General features: G+C 40.6%; 1 protein-coding gene across 1 annotated transcript; it reads right to left on the bottom strand.

Annotated features, from left to right (window-relative positions):
* Positions 1 to 1,749: 1,749 nt before the first annotated feature.
* Positions 1,750 to 23,191, bottom strand: STEAP4 (STEAP4 metalloreductase). Its single transcript, XM_041122647.1, is given in 6 exon segments — positions 1,750 to 3,060; positions 4,093 to 4,257; positions 4,856 to 5,383; positions 6,670 to 7,125; positions 23,022 to 23,107; positions 23,110 to 23,191. Coding segments are annotated over 6 exon segments (1,572 nt in total). The 5' UTR covers positions 23,177 to 23,191; the 3' UTR covers positions 1,750 to 2,790.
* Between the last annotated feature and the right edge of the window lie 493 nt (positions 23,192 to 23,684).

Below are 23,684 nucleotides of genomic sequence, written 5' to 3'. Positions count from 1 at the left end.
TGAGAGCTGCCGCACGCACCCCGTGCAAACAAACAGCATTGTCTCCTCGGTTTGTACACAGCAGATATTGGCACTTTGTTCTTGGAGTAAACAGCAAATTGCAAATCATACCTAGCTGCTTAGCATTTTCAGTAAATCTCGGCCTGTGTTTTAGCGTAACAAAGCAACGTGATATCAGTCCCTCGAGAAGGTCTTTTGTCTTTCCTGCAGGAGCTATAGTCCTGTGTGTGTTTGAGACTGTGGTTTAGTAGTGAGTGAATATACAGGCAGTATTCAGTCAAGCTGCAGTTACTTTGCACTCATTCTCAGCAAAAGTAAAGACAACCTGGTTTGGCCTGTGCTTCTGTTTAACACAAGGCACTCAGAAATACACAGGAGCCTGTTCAAGGAGAGGAAAGGAGGCAGAGCATTTGCAATGTTTGTATTTCATAAAGCATAGCTTTTAAATAGGTGTTACTTGCCATGACTGTTGCAGTTCAAACTCCAACCCATAGGTTCAGCTGTGAGAGAGAGAAAAGGGCGGATTTTAGATCTGTATCAGGATAGGCAGAAGCCCTGAAAATAAATCCTGATCTGTATTAGTGTCTTGGAACTGTTACTATTTGTACTAACATGGATCTGGAGTAACTGTCACTGAGGCCAGAATTTGGCCCCAAAACGGCAAATCTAGAGGATAATCACTCTAGGCTGCTGCTACTTATTTTCTGCTCTGCCTGTCCCTTGCTCTTCTACCTCTATACACACATAAACACACCTTCTCTCTCTCTTTCTGTCTTGTTCTTCTCGCTGCTGCTTCTGCCTCTCATCTCTAGGGAGCTGTAAAGAGCTGTTATAGGCATCCTCACAACAGTGTTGCTTAGGCACTTTGAGCCCATACCTGATCCCTTCTGCAGTAAATGATTCTGTAAGATTAACATGGAAAACCTTTGAAGGAAGCTTGAAATGGAGTACTACTCCATCATGAGATGGGTCAAGGAAAACTGTATAGACCTACATCAACATATGCATATCAGCTTATGACATGCCAAGTATGACATATGCACCCGTGCTGGTTAGTAAGAGTACTTGGTGCCAGAATTATTTCCAAGAAACCTGGCTCCATCAATTGCTGATATCCCAGACACCTTTACCATTCTTTTGGGTGTTAAGAACAGGTTCTTTCTGGGCCAGAGGATGACATAAAGAGGGGATGTATGTCCAGAACTAAAAAAGACTCCGTTTTTGAGAAATGTTTTGAGAAGCATCATTCAGATAGTTTGGGTTTTTTTTTTTGAATCCGCTTGATAGTGCCTGTTTGAAAGTACAGTTAGCTACACTAGCTAGCATGCTTATACTTTTGTATTCATGAGTATTTATCCTCTGTATGGACAGGGAGGAGAACAACAGAGAGACAAAAGATAGTAAGCAATTCTCCTCCTATAAAAACAAACACAGTTTGCCTTTTCTTTATTCTCCAATGTGAAGGAGCCTGTCAGATCCTCTGTTTGCAATTTAACAGGAGGTCACCATCCCAGCTGGATCCTGTTTTTCCACAACATTCTCAGCCTACCTTGATGACTATGCAAAGATCTGTTTATGTGAGCATCCAAGGAGCAAACAACAATGGGAGAAGGTGAGCCCAGGTAGCTGGCTGAAGACAGGATCCCATTTTATTCCTTGCCCCAAGGCATTCCAACACCTTTATGCAACTAAGCGTAGCAGCAGCTGCATTGTACCAAAAGAGATTCCAGAAATGATAACAGAGCTCAATACTGTAAAAAAAAAAAATCTTTATTGTGGTTAAAATATGTATATTTTCATAGAATATCTGTAATATTGCACCCAAAGGTTTATTTTTTGAAAAATCAGCAATATTGTCTTCATGAGATATAACCATGACATATAATACAACCCCTTGATAGAATAGGATTTTCCTTCAGTTTCTTTCCTTACAACTTACTGCTTACACAAAAAAATCACTGAGCACTTTCTGCCTATACTTGAGAAGCTTAGGCTCATGAGCACATCTCACATCTTTCTGCCATTTTGGTTTTTCCTCCATTCCTTTGCCACCTGAGTTTCTGGTAGAGCAGTAAAAGCAAGGATTCAGTAATCCTTGGCCTGTACACTTTGAATATTAGAATTCCTGTACGCAAACCAAACAAATCTTACTCAACTGTCTCTAAGGTATGAACATAGGTCTCTTTTAGGTTAGATATTAATGGAGGATAAACTAGTACTGGGAGGAAGAGAGCTCTTCCTCAGCCAGCATCCATCCTGCACTCATTCTATGGGTGCTGGTGGCTTCTGAGGGGGGAAGCAGGGTGTGTGTTCATGCATGTGTGCATGTGGATCTGTGTGGGTGTGTGTAGGTGCATGTAGACCTGAGTCCCAATGGGCAGGATAGGGAAGAAGAGCAGATGCCATCTAACACCAAAGGTTACTCTGGTTCTGCCCAGCCCGGGAGAAGATTTGGAACGACAGAGGAGGGACATGGAGCACCACTTATTTCTCTCATATCCTTCTTAGGAATGGAGGGTGAATAGGCAAGGGGGAATATACTGAGCAAAAGAGGGCCTGCACCTGTGTGAAAGCATGCCTGGGATGCAGGAACAAAATGGCCTCATTTGATTTGTATTTTAATGCTTGTATTTGATGCTTGTCATTGGGGTGACTTTATTTTACTCAGGGCCTGGCCAAGTTTTTCACTTTTTCTCTCACTCTCCAGATAAAGGAGGCTCAGGACTTCATTTTGATATGCCTTCATAATGTTTTTTTTTTTCTTCTTTTTGATAATACAGGTTAATCTAATTATACAGCAGACTTATTGATAATGTAATTTGACTGTTCTGAGTATTGGGGATTCCTCTCCCAGCCCTGTCGAATTCGCGTGAGAGGTTTGTCTAGACAAGGAAATATCAGCACAAATTTGACAACCAGTACAATGCATGGAACAATGAGAGAGAGCATATAGGCATTTGGAAGATACCATCTGTATGATGACGGGCTCAGGAACCGGTTTCCACCATAAACCAGTGTGTGTGCAGTGCACAAAATCAGTGTCAGATATCCCAGTTTGGACTAGGGGAGAACAAAGCAAAGAAAGAAAGAAAGAAAGAAAGAAAGAAAGAAAGGGACATTAAAACAGTAAATTAAACCAGAACAAATACAATATACAGGACATGGTAAGCTTTGTGGAATGTGCAAACTTTGGGGCTAATTGGGGACTGCTGAAATGAAACTGTTTCATATAATATAAAGGCTCTTATTGTTTTTTAATAAAGATTCATTCAAATGGATCTAGGTGAAACACACTTTGTTTTTTTCCTCTATCAACAATCCTGATAATTTTTGCTAGCTCACACATACTGCCTACTGGTTGTCGTATTTGTGAAAATGCAGAGAAAATGCTGAAATTCAGTGGAGAGATCCAAGCTTTATATGCTCTAGTGCTAGTCCATCCAGAACTACCATACTGTGCAAGTTTTTGGCCTTGATAAAACATTCATTGACAGTAATTTCCCCTTCCCTTGCTTCCCTGCCCCTGCCAGCCCAGCTCCTGCAGAGGCACAGCAGCTTGCACCAAGCTTACTCTGAACGGGGGGCTGAGATTATAGTGTTACCAAGGGCAGCCTGCTTATAGGCACAGCAGTTTTTAGAGTCTGCAGAAACTGCAGATTCTCTTTAGATGCTTGGCATTGAGAGGATCTGAGTTATAAAGTCATTTTTCAGACCGATTTTAACTGAATTATCTTGTGAACCAACAAAATTAGCCCAATAAATGGCTAAAATATTTTGTGACTTAGTATTTGTGGAATTTGATAATTCCACAATGTCAGCTTTCTGTTTGTCATTTAGGAGCTCACGTCTTCCCAATTTTCTCTTGTTAATGCAGTAATCCCAATTGTACCATAATCAGCCATCAGAGCAGCTGTGGTTTTTTACAGGTGAGCTGTATAGCCATGTAGATTCTTTTTTCACTGTGTGATGGTGGATAGTGCACACATCACATTTGGAGATACTAATGGAGGAAAGCCCTAAGTCTCTAGTAAACCTGTCTCTGGTCATAGTTTATAAGGCAAGGAAGTGTTTTAGAATAAGTCTTTTTCTTACCTGTACAAATCGAAATTCTCGCCAGTTGACATTGTTGCTGACTGAAGGCAAGGAAGTTATTCCCAGAAGAACAAATAAAAAAAATCCTAAAATCCCCAAAGCCAAATAAGAGTCACTAAGCCAGGCATTTGTGGTGTTGAGTGGTTCTGTTTTATTGTTCAGTGCCTGAAGAAAAGAAGACCAGGTATATCTCAGTGATAGCAGTTTTAGGATGAATATGCAGAAAATATCCTTTAAGGTAACTAGGAGATAAATGTCATACATTAACTCTCTGAAAATCATCGGAGATTTACTTTGAACGCCTACTCAAAAAACAGAAGAGGCATTATATGACATATAGGTTCCATGTACCTATAATTGTGGTGCGTGTTTTACGCTGCTGTAGACCTACTGTTGAAGACAGGTATGTGATCCTTTGTTAAATAAGGTCAGAAAGTCAAAATATGTCCCATTCTATAGGTACATGGTGAAATAGGGAAATATGTTCCTTTAAATTACTCTTGATGTTTACATTTTCCCTGCTTATTTTATTAATATATAAACTATCTAGGAGGAAGGCTGAGGCCAGAAATCCCCTCAACTCAACATAATATCCACAAACATTGGATATACCACTGGTTAAAAGGAACACAGAAACTGGGAAAACAACCCTATTGTAAAGAACATTAGAATGTCCACATACATTTCTGAAGCTCGAGATAGAAGGTAGTATTTGTAACAGGGACAGAATAAAGGAAGACATAGAGCAGGGAACAAAACCTACCTGAGAGACAATTCGGCTGCTGATTCTCCATCTTACGAAGAAGCGAATTGGGATAACAAGAGTGTACAAAACATGCAGAGAAGCAAATGCCAAGGCTACTAGTCCAAGTTGTTTCCTACACAGCATCCATTTGTCCAGCCAGTCTGGGAAACGGTGGTATTTGGTACCTCTGTATAACTGAATAATTGCAGCAAGTACACCAGGAAGATAAACCAAGGCAAGAAGGATGAGTGCCAATACAGGGCAGATCCGATTTGGAATGGAAATGGCAATAAAAAATGAAAAGTCTTTGTTATCATAAACATAAGGGTAAATTACATCACGAGCCAAACAGTAGAAGAATAAGAATGCAGTTAAGCCAAGGGACAAAAGGATGGGAAACTTCCACATTGGAAAGAGCTGCAGAGGGTAATTTTCTATTTCCTGAGCAGCCAAGAGGGATCCCTGATCTACTGGAGTGAGACCCAGTGCACGAACAATGTCCATCACCATTTGTTTAGCTTCCATGTCGTCTCCACAGACAAACACCTGCAGCCAAAAACGAACAGAAGTTTTATTTAGACAGACTTTTGTGACATTCTCTACTGCCATCCTGCCTGGGTATGGATGATGAGCACAAGCTTCCCAGGCTATTTGTTGGCTTCCCTGCTGTCCTTAATTTATATAGGCAAAAAGTAGCCTATAGGTACTTTCTTGGCCCACAAACCCAAGAACTAAGAATATGAATCTTTTCTTTGGGGAAAGAGATTGTTTCAAGTGGCAAAATTTTGTATCTGAAAAGAACAATGTGTAACACACTTAGTACAAGTCTTTGCCTAGAACACTTGACATACTCTTCTGAAGACCTGCAAGCAGTTTGTAAGTACAAGATTTTATAGTAGTAAATAGGAGCAAAATTTTCAATAGGAGTATAGAGGAGCAAAATTTTCAATTTTTCTTTCTAAATCTAGGAAAATAGTGAAGAAACAGCCTTTTCTGTGAGTGTGCAAGACAATACTTCTTTTGGAACTGGGAGAAAGGGGGCAATTTCTGCTCTGTTCCATATGATGAAGGCTTGTAGAACCTAGGCTTGGAAGTCCTTGGGTCCTTAGTTTAGCCAAAACCATTTATCTGGCAGCAGAAAGCAAAGGTAGCAATGGTTGGAGTAGCTGGCTGATTTTCTGCATTGTACAAGAGCACTGTCCCTCAGAGAGGCAGAAAACAGGGTAGTAATAAATGATTTGTCTTCAGGTAAGCTGCTGTGTTGCTTCCTAGGACCAGCTCTGTGCTCACTGACCTGTGTTTAAGGAGCTTGGTTAAAATGGTTTGTACACACTGTTGTGTTAAACTTCTGTGGTGGTGGATTCTGATTTAGAAAACTTTATGAATTTATTCACCTTCCAGCTCACTTCTGCTGCCCATACTCATTCTATTGCCCCATCATATCCCTTGACTCAGTTTTTTTGCTCTCTTCATTTTATTCTTGCTTTGATATATTCCTCCTATTTCCTTTCTGTTTAACTTTACAGTCCCAAGGAACAACTGATGCAACCCTCATTTCCTCCTCATTTGCCATCTCTCTCTTTGTAGCTCTGCTATCTTTCTTTCCTTGCTTCTCTAGTGTCTCCAAACACCTTACCAAGTTTGGAGGCAAGTTATTGATATTCCTTGTCATGCCAAAAGTAAATTTTAGCTCACATTTAATTTGAAATGGGCAATTATAGTGAAAATACCATCTCAACCCTGTCTGATCTGTGTGTCCTGTGTGTGTTTTGTCTAGCTGTTAAGAAGCCATATGATATATAACTCTATGACATAGAGTTGCTCAGTCTTACCTGCCGGCTTGCATCCAATGTGCCCGACTGCAAGGCCCAGGCTGACACGGTGTTAAAGGCTTTCACAACCTTAGCGCCAGGCACCAGCTGAGCGAGGTACTCTGCATTGGATTCAGGATACTGGTTTATTTTTAAGTTGTTGCTTACATCCACCAAGACTTTCCCACGCAGAATTTCCGCTAGTGGTATAAGGAAGTTGTAATGTTGCCTCTGGATTGCGATAATGATGATGGCAGCTTTCTGTGCTGCCTCTGCATGGCTGAACACCTCTGCACCCCTGGGAATCAGGCTGGATGTCTGTGTGCTCCGGCTTCCAAACACGACAGGGTAGCCGGACTGAATCATTTTATGCCCCAGAGCTCTTCCAAAATCTCCAGTTCCAAATATGCACACTGTCTCTCTTTTGCTAGAAGTGTTAGGAGCCAAAGCCATTGTGTTGGAAGAATTTTTATTCATCTGTTAAAAAAAAAAAAGTAATATGAACAAACTAAGCAAAACATCAATTTCTTGAAAATGAAAGGTTAGCATCCACTCTGGCTATGCAAAATAAATATCCGAGAGTTTTCTTGCCTCTTAATATGCTTCCTGCACACTCTTCTGAATGGACACTCTCAGAAGACTTCTGTACAGTTTTTAAAAAACAGATCTGGATATTCACCTCTCCATCTCTTGCAGCACCCTCTTTTCCATCCATTTTATGGATTTTAACATTCAGCTGAACTGTTGCAGTTTTTCTCTCTCAAAGGGAATGCAGGAGCAAAAGATACAGGAGCACAGAGAGCAAGGGTTGCACAGGTTTCAGAGTAATTTCTGCTTACTTATGCTATAGGAAAAACATTGAAGAGGAGTGTGTTTCTAATCAGATTACAACCTGGAAGATCTTTTGTAAAATACTTGTGTCACGTCCCAATTTCTCAGGATGACTACTCAGGTTTGCTGATTCCCAGGTCAGGACTAAGGTGAAACAACACCAGGGATCTTTTATCTCACAAAACTCAAATTTATTCACTCACAACAAGAATTGGCATGCTCACCACAAAAATTGGTATGCTCACAACAAAAATTGGCATGAAACTATGTCAGTAAACTGTGTAACGTGGTAACCATACATCACCAAACACATACTACAGGCCTTGCTTATTTGGGGATCAGTTCAGGGAAGACAATAAGGAGAGCACACCCATTGAGTCACGAGGTTCAGAGCAGACCCCCTTGCTTTCTAGACTCCTTCTCGGTGAGGAGCCCAGGGGCGGCTGGACCCACTCCTAGTCCCAGACTTGGTCAACGGTTTATGTCTGAAGGGATGAGGTGTAGGCATTATCAAAAAGAGAGAGAGAGAGAGAGAGAGAAGAGAAAGTTTTCACTGGTTCTGAGTCCAGCATTGGTTCAGTCAGCCGAGGGGTCCAGTTCTGGTGGGATTGCACACGTGGGCTTCAGTTTGTGTCCTTTTATCATCCTTGCCTCTCCTTTGGGTGGGCACTCAAACTCATTAGGCTAATTAGGTGTCATGAGCAGTGTGTGACCCTTTGGGAAATGGGTCCATGGTCTTGGGGGCTGTTTGGGGAGTAACTTCCCCTTCCCTGCAGATGCGATCTTTCGCTGTGCATGGTGAGCTTCCCTGCTCAGCCCATCTGAACAGCACAACAGAACACGGAGCTGTGCACACTCTCCCAGTCTTGTTGCTGATGGGTGCTGATTGGCTTCTTTTCACCTGTGGTTCCTTGCTATGCAAGTTTGTCCTTAAGCAGAACTTGTCCCATCATGATATTTGAGACATTAACTCTTTCAGTCTCTCACAACTTGAAGAAGAGATATTACAAAAGGTAGCTACAAACCTATCTGTTGTCCTCAGTATTTCCTTAATATGACTAGTCAGTGCCAGTTTGTTTTATTATTGTTCTTCAATTTCCTGAAGAATATCCTGTGAAGCATTTGGACAGTGGAATTGGAATATTTAATGTTGAACATTTATTTTTGATATTTATATATTACTCATAACAAAATTCTCTTTGAGGTTTTTATCTATCCTCCTTTATCTCTCTACCTAGAAGCTTCAAAGTCTTTAATGTATTATCCATGCCATAGCAGTATGTACGCTCTGTACTAGCACAGTGAGACCCATGATACAAATACAGAATAAAAAAGGTCTGCTCCAAAGGTCTTACAGTAGGTCCACATGCTGTTGTCCTCACTTTACAAAAGGTGAAGTCAGACCAGAAAACCTAAGGCCTGAAGGAAGACGTCCAACAGGAGATCTTGAGAGACCCTTCTCTTGGCTTTACCAGCAATTTAGTACTTAGAGCAGCCATTTAATTTGCAGGAGCTCTGATTCAAGTCTTTCACTGCATCACAGATAACTGTCTTAATTAAAGCTGTGGGAATAACTGATTTTGCAATTTTCAGGAAAGAAATGCATGAAATGGTTAGCTAGACCCAGAACAATTACTTTGCTACTGCTGTTTATTAATCCTTTGCTTACATTCTTCTGTGAAGCACTGTTCAGAATGAAACTCTGCCACTTAAAAATACTGAGATGATGTTCTTCACTTTCTTTTGTATTTTTCTCTAGCCAGAACAGTTTTTCCTTTTTAAAAATCTGCCATGATTTAAAATTGTTTGACCCCAAACTTGCATTTGTTTGGTGAGTTAAAAAATCAAGCCTGAACTTCCCCCTACACTGTGATGACCTAGAGTTAAGGGCCGTGAGTTGGGGATGCAGACATCTTTTTGGCCTGTGCTGGAGGCTGTAAGCTTCATGAGCAACATAGGCAGAGAAATGCGTATTCTGAGAATCATATGTGAAGATTTTGGCTTGAACTAGCTCTATATGTAGCTAGCTAGCCCTTAGTTGGCATCTGTAACTGCTCAGCACTGTTCTTGCAATGAGCTGTGGGAGCCCTGGGATTTAGAAAGCTGCCAAGGGAATTTGCTTCTGGTCATTAGGGGAAAGCATCGATTCAGGCAGAGAAGGACCCGAGGATCTGTGTGCTCGTGGCCTGTGTGGCTGGTGCAGGTCCCACGGGAGGCTTTGCAGCACAGCAGGGTGTTAACCCCAGCTCTCCTGGAGCTGCAGTCCCAGCTACCCAGCTGGAGTCTGTGTACTTTGTCAAGTAACAAGCTAAGCATGAAAATAGATCCTCAAAGGGACCCATCTGAGTGTCTCTTGCATATTTGTGTGCTCTGACACATGCATACAAATGCAAAGTCCTTTGACATATTTAAAAATAATTCTCTGAGAGCTTTATTAATGTCCCATGAGGCTCTAATGTGACTAAAGATATAAAATTCCTTTTTGGGGATAGCCTGCATTTCAAAAAGAACAGAAGAGTTGCGTATGCAATATTAATAAATGGTCCAACTCAGGACCTAATAAGACTCAGCTTTCCTTTCTTAATTTTGCCTTTTAACGAAGTAGGCTCCCATCCAAAATGAAAAGTAAAACTTAGTTGTAACATATGATCGTCCAGTTGAAAACTTCTGTATCTGTCCTCAGGAAATCATTAAGTTATTGCTGAGTGAACTATGCAAGTCATTCTCTTCTCCAAAGACTGGAAAAAAACAAAACTCAGATGGATGTTATCAGGTAATACATTTGGTAGATCAGTTAAAGTTATGTTTTGTTTGAGCTTATAAAAATATTTAATATAGAAATGGATCCACCAGCAAGAAATAAGTCTATATAAAGTGCTTCCATTGTTCACTAATACTGAACATCTCATTTGCTAGTGAACACTGAACTCATCTTGCCAGAAAAGAGAAAAAGAGGGAGATGAAAAGAAAAATTAAGGTAAGGAACATTCTTTTTTTTCCAAATACAGTTTCTTGGAATACTATCTAAGATGTAAAGGGACTTGTACAAGGCAGTGAATATTATTCCATAGAAAGCTGAAGAGAGTTAAAGTTGCCTTTAATACTGGTGGTCTAATTTAGCTTAATACTAGTTTTAACAAGAGAGACAATTTGCTTGAATAAATTAAGCAGAGTTTACCTTTTCTTTTTAAGAATTACTTAATAGGGATGCCCATAGCTGTTATGATGGTACACATTATATATTAGAAATAAACTGGTCACCAATGAATTTAATAACAAGTTAAAAGTATATTGTAAAACTGATATTAATTTAACAGTACACCTGCTACTTCTGAAAATCACATGTAAGACAAGGCAAGTTTGCTTTTAAATTCCAGGCCTTCTGGACCATGCCTCCTTCTAACACAGACAGAAATTAAATTAATTTTCTCCATTGAATCCTTTTTTTCCTTCCTTCCAACTTGACTTTGTGCCAGCTGGCTGTTGTTGAACTAAAAGAAGGTTGTGGGCTTTGCAGTGAACTTCTGGAGGTTAATTCAGGTGGTAGGTTATGAGTACATAGACAGTGCATAGATAAATTCAGGCTTTGCTGTGTGTATTTGAAGAAAATGCAGCCTCTGATGGCAACTGAGTGGGTGTAAAGTCAAAACAAGGAAAATGGCCTCCCAGAGTCCATGACAGCGATAGCTGCAAGGCAAAAAGATACTTGTTTTCTATAGGACAAGGTATTTTATTGTCATACATCAGTGTGAAAGATGAGAAGCAGAAGTACATCACAAGGGACACAGGGCCAGTCTGGTGCCTGGGAGCTCAGCCCAAAGGCTGACACTGGGGTCTCAGTAAGCAGCTGATGGCAGTGGGGGTCTGCTCTGTGCCCATGGGTTATGCTGAGCGCTCTCAAAGCACCAGAGGAAAGCAGAAATACTAGCAAAGAAACATGTAGTCATCATTATCCATTCTTTTATATATGTAGTCATATATTATCTGAGAAAAAGCCATAGAGATTTGTATCCATACATATTATTTTTACCTATATCCATCCCTCTAACATTAGAGCACTAGTGATGCCTTTTGTTATTTGAAAGATAATCCATGTAAGCTTCTGTAGTGATTAACTGTGTCCTTTCTCTTCTGCATTGTCGCTGTATTCTTATACACTGAATTATCCTATTTTAAGGAAAATGGTGGTAATCTCTGAGTTTACTTCGTCAGTAATGATAAAAGGAGGCGCTGAAAGAAAAAAAGAAGCTAAATGCAAAACTTGTTTCTACCCACTGCATAAACACTAGGGGAACTGAATGAAGGTACAATGTTTAGTTCACCAGTTATATGTAAATACTTTGGTTATGTACGAATTTGAATGAAGACAGGCATATTGCTTTGCACATGGGAAAAAGGAGGGATTTCCTAGCAAAAGCAACGCCACAGATGAAGTACAGTGCCAAAACCAGAAAGGCAGAGATGGCACTGAGACATAGACTGGGATGGATAATGGAAGGATCGGAAAGATGTAACATGAAATAGCAGATGGGAGGTCAATGGAATGATTCAAAATGTAGAAAGACAAGATAAAAGGAGCAAGAAAGAGTAATTTTACTATTTACATTTAAAAAAGAAACAAGACAAATAACTCTGGTAGTGATTTCAAAATATTATCTAGTCCGTCTCCCTCCCTAAGGGAGGATGAACTATGTTTAAACCAAGTCTGACAGATGCTTGTCTAACCTGTTTGTAAAACCTTCCTGTATCGTGGATCCTGAAGTCTTCCTTGCTTACTGCTTTCTCAGCCATATTATTAGGCAGATTTTCCTATGTGTAGTCTACATTGCCTTCTCCACAGTAGACACAGGTGTCAGTTTATACCCCTTCTCTTTGCAGCAGATTTTGTTGGACATGAAAGCTGTTACCATTTCACCCTTTTCTTCTCTAGATAAAACAACCCCAGATCTTTCCCTGCAACTTATGCTTCTGAGAGTGGTGATCTTTCTCATGGCTTTCTTCTGATCTTTCTAGGCTAAATTGCTCCAACTGTTAATTAAAAGTATGGTGCTAAACCGGAATACAGTACTCTTGCTGAGATCTTACCAGGTAAAAAAGGATTGCTTCACTTGCCTCATAGACAACACATCATCCCACTGTCACATTTGTCTTATTCACAGCACAGCTGATTCATAGCCATTAAGTCATTAAGTGGTGCATTAAGGGGCTATGAGTACTTTAACAAGTAGTGTGTGGCAACAGGAACCAAGATGTGGAGTGAAACAGCTGTTGCTGAGCACATGATATTCACACTATCCATGTGTCAAAGGTTTCCACCTCGGACTAACTTTGGTCTAGTACCACAGCCTGAGTGCCCATGAGCAGCTGCAGTGTGTTGGTGTGCACCTAGGGTATGTCTTCTGGCTCAGCTTTCGTGGAAAGGAATCTAGTTTCATATGCTCCAAAAGCTCTCTGTGGTGTAAAGCAAAGCTTGAAAAATGGTGATCTGCTCCTACATCTGATCAGAACTGAAATACTAATGTAAATGCAGGCTGTTACACCCAATCCTTTAATTGGACTGCTCCCACGCCACTTGCTCCACCCTCGATTTCTGTATTTTTTTCTGACTCAGACCTGTATCCTGCACTTGTCCCTGTTGAACAGCACCATATTTTTTCAAGCTGTAGCTTCAATTTGTCAAGATAATTTTGATTTCTAAGCCTGTCCTCTAATGTGCTTGCAGCCCTTTTCAACTTTGTCAGATTGTCAGCTTTAATAAGCATAGTGTCTATTCCAGCGTCTGTGCCATTTAATGAAATTCTGGAAGAGGACTTTTGCCAGGAGAGACCCCCTGTATATTGCAGTAAATGTAGTCTTCCATTTTGACAATGATTAACTGAGAGACTGAAAATGTTTCCAGTTCTGCAGAACCTTACCTTATAGTAGTTTAATCCAGGCTGCATTTTCCTAGTATGCTTTTGAAAATCTTCTCTAACATTTACCATACTAAAAACTTCACTCATCTCAAGTTGTATAGCCTCTGTGATTCACAAAGCCTGTTATCCTGTTATAAAAGGAAATGAGGTTGGTTTGAAATGATTTGTTCTTGATTAATCCATGTGCCTATAACCTGTTTCTTTCTTATCTTCTATTTGCTGCTTCTATTTGTTTGAGAATTGTACTTAAATGGATTGGGCCATAATTCTGCACCTCCTTCTTACTTTTAAAGATAGCTGTTATTCTTGTCTTTCCAGTCTTTCAAAACTTTAGCTCTTCCACATAGTTCTTAAAGATAGTTATTAATGGCTGTGGAAATGCTTCAGTTATCCCCTGAACAATGTGAGGTGAATTCCATCAGCCTCACTGATCTCGGGTCATTTAACTCAGCTGAGCACAGCCTAATCTCTTTCTTTTGTCATCTAGCCAGAATTTTCAGCTCTTTGCTACTGATGTAAACTCTTTTATCATGGTTGACCCTTCTAGTGAAGACAGAGCAAAACAAGCATTACAGAGTTGGCTTTCTTGGAGTCATTAGTCAATAGCTTTCTCTCAGTTGAGTGGTGGATCAATTCTGTCCTTGATTTTCCTTTGACGGTTTATGTTTTTACATGAAACTTCTTGTTATTCTAGATGTATCTTACTAATTACATTTCTTTTTGTGCTGGCTTTTCAAATCTTATCAACATATTAGTACTATTCTTCTGTGCTTGTCCACAGATTTTAATTTATGTATGCTATTTGAGTTTGAAGTTTCTGAAGAGCTCACAGGTCCAGCCACGTGGCTGTCACTGCAGTCCTTGCTCTGCGTTGCAGTCTTTATGTCTCTGCTTTTAACATAGTTTCTTTAAGCAGCTGCCAAATCTTCTGACCTCATTTTCCTCTCAGATTGTACTTCTCATGGAATATCACCTTCCCACCTTCAAAATCTAGTATGCTCTGCTTATTATTCTGTTAGGTAGACAAGTCAATTTTTGAGCCCTTGATCTCATCTGGTGGCCTGTGGTGGTTCCCAGCCATGACAGAACCTCTGTATTTTCCCCTCTATCATTTTCCAAAACCTTCTACTGGGTCTATGTTCTTTTATCTTTGGATTCAGGGCAGAATTTTAGAACATGAAGCAGGATATAAAGACTATGAGAAGATAAATGGCCAAAACATTACCAGGCGTTTGATCCATAGCCATGTAAAAGAAAGGTTTATAAGTAGAATAAGAAGAGAGTTAATGGCCAGCACAGCTGTGATCCAGGTAGGTTATGGTGTTGTCTACTGTAGGAGCTACTCTCAAGATTTACAACACTGATCCTTTTATAATATTTTTTTTTCTTTTTAAGCTCATTGTAAAAATCATAATCCCGAAGGTGGTCATAAAGATTATATGCAGAACAAATATTATGGGAGCATAACTTTAAAAAGTGAAGTATCAAAGGCCCTCTTTCTATGTAAACTAAATATTTTGACTGCTATTTCCTTGTAAATAACAGCAGGGACTCTTACACTATGCAAATAATAGACAGTGCTAGGCATGAGAAAGGCCTCTCTGGAGCAGTTTGCCATTGTTCTAGTACAACATTCTGGAGGCAAATACAGGTCCTGACATAATCCATCTGGCCGATTACATAGCATGCTGGGGGTAGATTCATCTGTGAATTCATATACAGTTATACATGAGTCATGACAACAGTATTGACTGCATATTCCAGTGATTCATGTACTAGAATATCAGTATGAACAGTGTGTTTTCTAGGTTCACCTTTCTAGAAAGAGCTTGTTTCTTCAGATTTCAAAAGGGTTATTTTTCTGTAATGATGGGGAGACACTTGGGTTGACACTTTGGAGTTTATTTAATTTAGTCCATTGCACAGCTGAACTCTAATAGTATCCTGCTGCATGAAATTGTTAATTCTTCCCTCAGGTTCACTAACCTTTGGTGTTTAACTCTGCTTGTACAGTAGTGAAACGGGGACATCTGGGGTAAGCGGTTTGGTTTCAGACTATGCCCTCCTGTAGATCTCATCTTAAGCTGCTGACATGACTTCTTACATCTCACCTTAACTCCACTGCTCTCTTAACACAGAGGATTTGTCTGTTTCTGTTTTCTTTTTTCCCAAATCTCTTGTTGTCTTTACAGCAAGGATGAGCTGAACTTTCTCACACAGCATCCACATATGTAAGTCCTCAAGCCTCTGCTAAAGATCTTTTTCAGCCAAAGCTCTGTATCTCTCTGGTCAGGAAACACCTGAAAACATGCAGTTCCTTACATGGATTCAATAACCTCTTTACATAGTTTGAACCACACAGGCAGGGCTGAGCACATTGCAACTCATTTCACCAAAAGAGATTCAGAGCGTGTCTCTTCCAAAACACTTTGAAACCAGATTCTTACCACCACTATGGAGAGAAAGCGTAACACGCCACCAGACTTGACGTGATTACGTATCTTAATCCTGTTGGGCAACTATGAGCTGATCTTGAATTGGCACTTATGGCTGAACTGGTGAAAATAAAGCCTTTGGAGGTGTCCCATGTCCTGCAGACCTTCCTCATACCCCTTTGAACAGACTGAACAGGTTCAATCAGGTTTGCTTCCCCAAGGCCTCTGTGTACACCTGATCCTTCTCTACCTGGTAAACATACATCCTTCTCAGTCACGGGTGGGCTGCACTCGCAGTAACCACAGTGCTTTGACACCATGCTAATGGCATGTACTCTTGCTGGTGGCAATGAAGAACACTGCCTACAACCAAGAGTGTCAAAGGCAGTGGAAGTGGCCAGTTTTTTGTTTTGTTTTGTTTTGTTTTTTAGTATCAAGTCTCTTTTTATATTGTTTCCTTCAAATCCCTGGGTACCTGTGGATGGGCATGGTAAACTTCAACCAAAAAGTAAATGAGTACATATTTTTGTTTGGAATTATACTTTTTTTGTTGGTAATTTTTAGTTTCCCATGCTGTTAAGTTCTCCAAAGTTAAACAGTTTCTTTCAGGAATAGAGTTAATTCTCATTATTGTCTTAGCTGTTCAATGCATGTACTGGCAAGTAGAAGTCATGCCCAACTGTTTTGATTTTTTTTTTTGTAAATGAGAATCCTGCTTTGTCTTGTCATCTATGATCCAAAGTTGTATATTAGACAAAAGTGCCCTAATACACTAAAATTACATCTAGTAGCCCATTAAATATAGTAGAAAAAGAGTGAGATTAAGACATCGTTTCTTGCATATGTAATGATATATGCAGCTTTGGAAGTATCTTTAGGAAGTATTTCACACATGCATAATATTCAGTAATCCTGGTGTAGCGTGGAAAACAGATGAAATGTGATTTAAAAAGTCTCCTCAGAAAGACATGTACACTACTCTGAGGCAATCTCATTTCTTAAAATTTCATTTTACCATTCCCACAGAGAGAGAATGAATGCACTCTATAACAAATACTATTTCTTATAAGCTGACAGTTGTAGAACCAAATCTGCCCTAAATTATAAACTGCATTTTCTGTTGCTTGACACACCTAAAACTGAAAGGCATGTGCCTAAACTACTCTCCCATGATTAATCGAGTTCTTAAACACATAAAGAAAATAGCAGAATAGCTCCTAACACACGTATTACAACAAATTATTCATTAATTTTCTTTCAAGCAAATGAATATCTGCTGTTCTTCTCAGCAGAAAATCCTGGGCTCCAAGTTTTGACAAAGCTGATAAAAAATAATTGTTTGAGACAATAAATCCTCCTGCAGAGGACATTGCGTTTCCCACATCTTCACTTTTTATCAGGAGAACACTAAAGCTGCCTGGAGGCTCTTCAAACAGATGAAGTATAGGCCTAAATAGATGTGCTTAATGTTGTCTAAATCACAGCAAAGAACTGAGAGGGCTGGAAATCTCACCACCTCCAGCTGCTCCCATAAACATGTAAGACCCAGCTATAACTTGAGTCATTTCCTCAGTCTTTTCAGGGCTGTTGTATTGTTCTGAGGTGTGTAGGTATTAAGCTTTAATCCAGGCTAGTCAACTGCAAGGAGAATGAAAATGTTTCATAAAACACCTGAAGGTGAGCAATGGTGAGAAGGAGATACAGACTGGCCTACAGCGCAGGGGACACTGGATTTATCCCAGCTGGCCCAGGAGATATCCTGAGACCTTGAAAGACATGTTTTCAGATCCACTGCATGTGGAGAAGCACCTCCTGGATTCCTGCTGAGTCTTCCCCTCACTGTGAAGCTATTCTCCTGAGCATCTTTTATCTGCCATTTAGAGACATTAACAAATAGCTCTGTCTCACAGAGAAATAACACTAGAAATAATGAAGCCTGGCTTCCTAGGGGTGTGTGTTTCTTGGCTGATTACAAGTGCTGAGTGGAGCTGTTTCCAATCATGGGAGATGAATCCTATAGCATTTCTTCTGGATTTTTAGGTCTTTTAAATGTATATAGTCACAGTATAGTCTTTTATTTTTCAGGACTCTTCTGTGGAGGTCTTCAGCTGCCTTTTTTTCACACAACATGAGGAAAACAGAGCCCTCTTCTCCTGGTCTATTTGTTTGAAGTCATCACTAAAAAAATGATTGAGGAACACACATAAACATACATATACTCACATACCTCTGCACAATCAGGGAAATCTCACTTCCTACAGAAATCAGGCTAAAATAATGGACACCCTAAAAAATTCATGATGTACACACACTCACATGCATGTCCACCACCAAAAGAGAAGGAAACAAGTGAGAAATGGCTCTTCAGTTGTGACCCTATGTTGTTGTGGTCTGTTGAAAGGCATGGAGGATGAGGCAGGGGATGTTATTTGGGACACTTTTACTGGCAGCTCATCAGTAGGATACACAGAGACTGGAATTAGTTGGCTAACCAACCAAAACCAGACCTTCAGAGCACTAAAAATGTAAGAGTTCAAGCCACATATTTATTACGAGCTCTAGGAGTGCGTGAGAAGCCTGACTCTCTTCCCATTTACACTAATGGAATTGTTGATTTTCAGTTAGCTTGCTTTTGGACCAGGGTGGCATAAGCGGGAAGAAAATGAAGCTCAGTTGCTTCATAACACCTGTGATAAAATCAAATGTGAGGTGGCTGCTGCAGCATAGTGATGATGTTCTTGGCTCTCTTATGCTCTTAGAAATCTGAGGACTGAGAGGGAGAGTATGAGGAAAAGTTTAAGAAAAAGGAGCATGAATATGAAGTTTTCCTGCCAAAACAAATATATGTGGATTTGCAACATGTCTGGAATGGGGCCAAGCAGATTTTACAGAAAGTTTGTTAATCTGTGTTCTTGCTTACACAAGCCTATACACTAAAATGTGTTTAAAGACATGCGATTTAACAGTGGATAAGTTTATCAGCTCCCTTATTCACTTAATATGAAGTACATTAAATGTATTTACTTGCTCCCTTTGTTTTCCTTTCTTTCTTTTACATGGACTTGCACATTTTCTTCTCCTACTTGACTGCAGTTGAGTGGCATCTGCAGAGACATGCTTGCCTTCAGGACAAAATGAACACTGATATTTTCAGAAATAAAGACATTACGTTCCTCACAAAAAAAAAAAAAAAGAAGAGACAGTTTTAAATGCTGTTGCATTTTTCAGCAAGGAAAAATGTTTATCAGGCAATCTTTTAAAAACTAGTTCTTTCTCAAGATGGAAGAAATTCCCCTTCTTATTGAGCCAATGATTTCAGGACTCTTTAAGCAACAACCTTAAGCTACAGGCTTCAAAAATTAACTGCTGAGAAGCCTGAATTTAAAAATGTGCTTTTAAAATGAAAAGTAAAACAGAGATGACATTAGTAAAAAATTTTCAGAACTGTTCAGGGCAGCATCCTATACTGAGAAATGGAAAGATCTAGTTTGTTGTTGGTTTTGGTTTTTTTTTTTAAATTTTTATTTTATTTTATTTACCAAAGGTCCCTTTGAATTCAGCTCTATTTTTGTAGATGTCTGAGCTGCTGCTGGTAATTCCCTAGCCTGGCAAGCGGGGATGGGTGTGCGCAGCAGTTGGTCATTACCTCGGCCCCTAGCCCAGGCGTTGGTACAAATGAAACCTCTCTGCCAGGGTACTGCCTGTGAGCTACTGCTCTTGGAGCGCAGCATTGCCACCCAATTGCTTCAGTGCAGCACAGGGCAGCCAGTGTTACCCTGTGCCACGATCCACTGCACAGGGGCATAGGAAACCTTACACAAAATCTCTTACAAATCTCTGCTGCTTGAGCCCTCTTTTACAGAGGCTGCCACCTTCAGAGGGAAGTCACCCTGGTTTCTGTCTTCTACTTGCTCCTGGGTCTCAGTCAAGGCCACTGGGTATCTCTTTTTCCTACCCCTGTGAAGTACATGGGGTCAAGGCAGAAGTTGTTACATACTCAGTTCTGCGCATCAAGACCATGCAATAAGCAAGAAAGGAGCTTGCCAGGCCCTATCTATGCAAATGGAGTGAAGGAAAAGGTGGATATCTGGGACATGATACGGAGCAGAGGCAAACGAAAAGCTTATGTGTTCCTACTAAGCTGAAGAGGAAAGAAGAGGGTGCCAGGAGTTACGAAACAAAGTGTCATGCTGCTTTTGTAATTGCCAAATTGGACAAAATAATTCCGTCCTGCAGGGTGACCCTCTCTTGCGGCTCCAGCGAGGAAATGCAATACAAAATGAGGAACTGGGTTTTCTGAAAAAAATAATTGTCTTTATTGCATTACCATTTTATGCTATTACAATTATTGCATAATTACCCACTTGTTGTGAGTACTCATGTCTTTTTACATATTTCCGGCTCTCACGGTCCTTGTAGCGTGGGACCACCCCAGAGAAATCCTTCGTCATACACTCCTGTGCTCTAATGCCAGAAAGTGTTTTGCTCTTTGGCAATCAACCTCTCCACTAAATTTCTTAGCACTTAAGGCTTGTTTATCTAGGGGCGTACAGAAACTTGCTCACATAGTTGGTATCACTAATGGATTGGTGACAGGCAGCAGTAAAACACTTTGATCCCAGTCCTCAGGTGCTGTAACTTGTCTGAGGTGAATGACTGAGCCGCTTCCACCATTGATCAAGCAGTTTGTAGCAGATTATTATAATTAAGCACCTTTGAAGTGCCAAGTTATATGAAGCTCTGGTGCAGTTCAGGTTGTAGAATTCAAACAAAATTTATTAATACTCTCATTTTTATGGTATGTCATGCTGTTTATGGAAATGGCTTTTCTGCACATTCAGATTTGTCCTGGTGAGGCTGCTTCACTTGGAAAAAGCACATGGAGGGAAATCATCCAGAGCTGAGAACCTGTCTTCACTCCTGATTTAACCGTAACCTCATGTTTTCCCAAGCAACTCATGCGATCTGCATCTCCCAGTGGAGGTTTAGACCTAGCCTTGTTGCTGAACCAGGCTGATCTGCAGCACTTTGCCAGCACAACACACAAAGCAGCTCAGCCAAGCCTGAGAAGAGCGATCCTGAGCTGGGCAGCCTGAACATGTGCCTCCAGCACACCACCACCACCAAAGTTATAGCATTCCTCCGGTAATGCCAGCAGGAGAGGGTCACCTCAACAGTTTAGTAAAGTAAAAAAAAATAGCTGGAAGCCACCTTTGCAATTGTGTCTTCAGGGCTGTACTCACTAGTCACTATGAGGTTGGGAGGCAGCTTTGTCAGTCCTCTAATTAATGCTTTTGCGGGTATCTATTCCTGCTCCTCCTCCGTTTCCAAGAAGCACTGATATAACCAGCGCTTACCGAGTTGCCACCCACTGCCTGCTGCAGCCCCGCCAGAGCACCCTGCCCGAACTGCAGCAGCAGATAGGAGCGAGCTAATCTAAAATCTAAATTCTAAATCGAAATAGAATAGAAATGAAGTCAAAATGCCAACATCTATAAAATGTCCCACAGAAAAGAAAATGTTTAAAATGTTGCAGTTCCATTCTGCTAGCACTGTAACTAAGAACAGAATGGGAGAAACAGTTGGCTCAAATCTTGAAGTTACCAAATAAACAACTTTTAATAAAAATAGACTGGGAAGTGGTGAGAGAGGACTTAAAATATGCATATTTTAACTACTCTCCCTGAAAGCCTCAGTTGCTGTCTGTGTTTTTGAGGGACTGGGTTTGTAGGGAGGAAAAGGTGGTTCTGAGCACCCAGCACCCATGCTAGTTACATTGCTGGGACGTTTACTTTGGACTAGCTCTGCTCTGGTCCTGTGAGCTTAATTGCCATTAGTAGTGGGATTGTTTTGTTTCACCCAAGAGCAGCTGAAACTGCATGTCCCCAACCTGCTCTGCAATGTGAAACATGGCATGGTACGTGCTGGAGGGCAGCAGAGTCAGTTCCCAAGTGAGCTCCTGCTCTCAAATAAAACAATAATGTAGGCAACACACTTTGTTAATAACTTCTCAACATGAAGTAGACCCCTTATCTGGTTATCATTTCTGCCTTTAACTAAGAGAAGTAATTTAAAAACGTGCCATCTGCCTAAAATTGTACAAATATGACAAGTGCTTAATATGTTTGTAAAAGAAAATTCCAATATGGAGGAAGAAAGTACAGGGATGCTTGATTTCTCAATGACTATTGTAATATTTCGGTATGTAGTTATAGTACTACTTCATGCTAGTCTAAATCATTGCTATTAACAAATCTAGGAGCTTCAGGAAGGCCACATCTGAAAAAGAATTTACATCTTCCACTAATTGCATCGTTTTATAAGGTCTCAAGAGTCTTTAAAAAATTGGCCTATAGTCTGAGTGACAGTTTGTGTTGCAGATTTAGAGGGGATATGAAATTTTCCTATATCAAAGCTGAAGAACAGTTCTGACAGCTGCATATGTTCTCTGAATTAATAATGTGAAGCTGGTATAAGACAATATTTAAGAAAAATCCATTTCTTTCTGCAGCATTGAAGCCCCTTGCTTATAAAATATTAAACAGGATTAAAATTGGTATGCTGCCTGAATGGGAAGAGAAAACATGAAACCCACGTATGAATCCAGAAGTGAAAAGAATCATTAGTTCCAACTGTTATTAGTGATAACTTATGATTTGGGGTAAATCAAACACCCTTGGAGTACCTGCACTTGCTACTAAAATTCAAACCAGAATTTTGGCTCTGGCTTAGGGAGGAAAATCCACTTTCTCGCTTCATCATTTAAAACCCACTGACCAATCCTTATTTGCAGAAGCTTTCTCCACTTCTTTAACTATAGCAAACACCTCTGGAAGCTTAAATAAACTTGTTATCTGCTATGTAAGCTCTCTGAATACCAATTGACTAATCTGAAGTTCTGGTTTGTCCTCATTTTACAGATACAAATCCTTCCCTATGTCTCAGTGCTTCCTTACATCAGCTCTTAGTGACTAATAGGTTGTATAATGTCAATACAAAACCAGGACACATGGCCTGGCTTTGTATTTTTTTGTCTAGCAGGGAGAAAGGCTGAGGTAAAATTTTATCAGGAGACTTAAAAATTTAAGTTCAAGCCCACCTAAACTTCTCAGGTTGATAGTTTAGCTATTCTGTTCCCTGTTCCCATCTGCAGAAGCGGGAGAAACGTGTGGCTTGTCTGTGTAAAACTCACCTGTGCACTCAACCTTCCGCAGTCCCCCTCGGCAAGCCAGTGCTTTCCCAGCCGGTGAGATGCTGTTCGCGCTGGAGCAAGAGAGACCTCGGGAGCTGCAGAGAGGTCCTGTTGCCCGGAGCAGAGTGCAGAAACCCTGACAGCCTCCCTGACATTTATCTAGTGGAAGCCAGGGCAAGCGCACAGGGGAGGGTACCACAAGGGGATGTTGCAAGCCTTGTCTGTCTGTGTGGGGTGAAAGAACTTCCCGTCAAAGTCTCGGGGAAAGTCCCAGCCCTTGTATTTACAGCTGAGGTGAAGCTATGGTTGCTTTTGTCATGCTGGTACTGACTTGCCCCTTGGCTATCGTCCAGAGCTAAGGTTTGGCTGCATTCCCCGACTCTTGGAAGCCTAACCTGAGAGTTGCAGAAGGCAAGAATGTTGTAGAAGTGCAACAGCAACTATTTGCCTGGAAGGAGAGTTGCTGTTTTTGGGTCACGGCTCTCCTGTGCCATTCCATCTGTGGGTAGAAACAGGAAGAATGTCACATCGGGATGAAAGGAATTTGACATGGGGATGGTTGAAAGTAACAGATCTCTGAGATTCTCTATATATTCTCGGCAGCTACAGCGATCCTGTGGAGCCAGAGCCTGCGATGGATACATGTTGAGAAATGGGTCTTTA

Source organism: Aquila chrysaetos, chromosome 3, assembly GCF_900496995.4.
Source record: "Aquila chrysaetos chrysaetos chromosome 3, bAquChr1.4, whole genome shotgun sequence".
In the NCBI taxonomy this organism is placed as follows: Eukaryota; Metazoa; Chordata; class Aves; order Accipitriformes; family Accipitridae; genus Aquila; species Aquila chrysaetos.
Note: the sequence above shows the minus strand (reverse complement) of the source record. Positions and strands in the feature narration are given on the sequence as shown.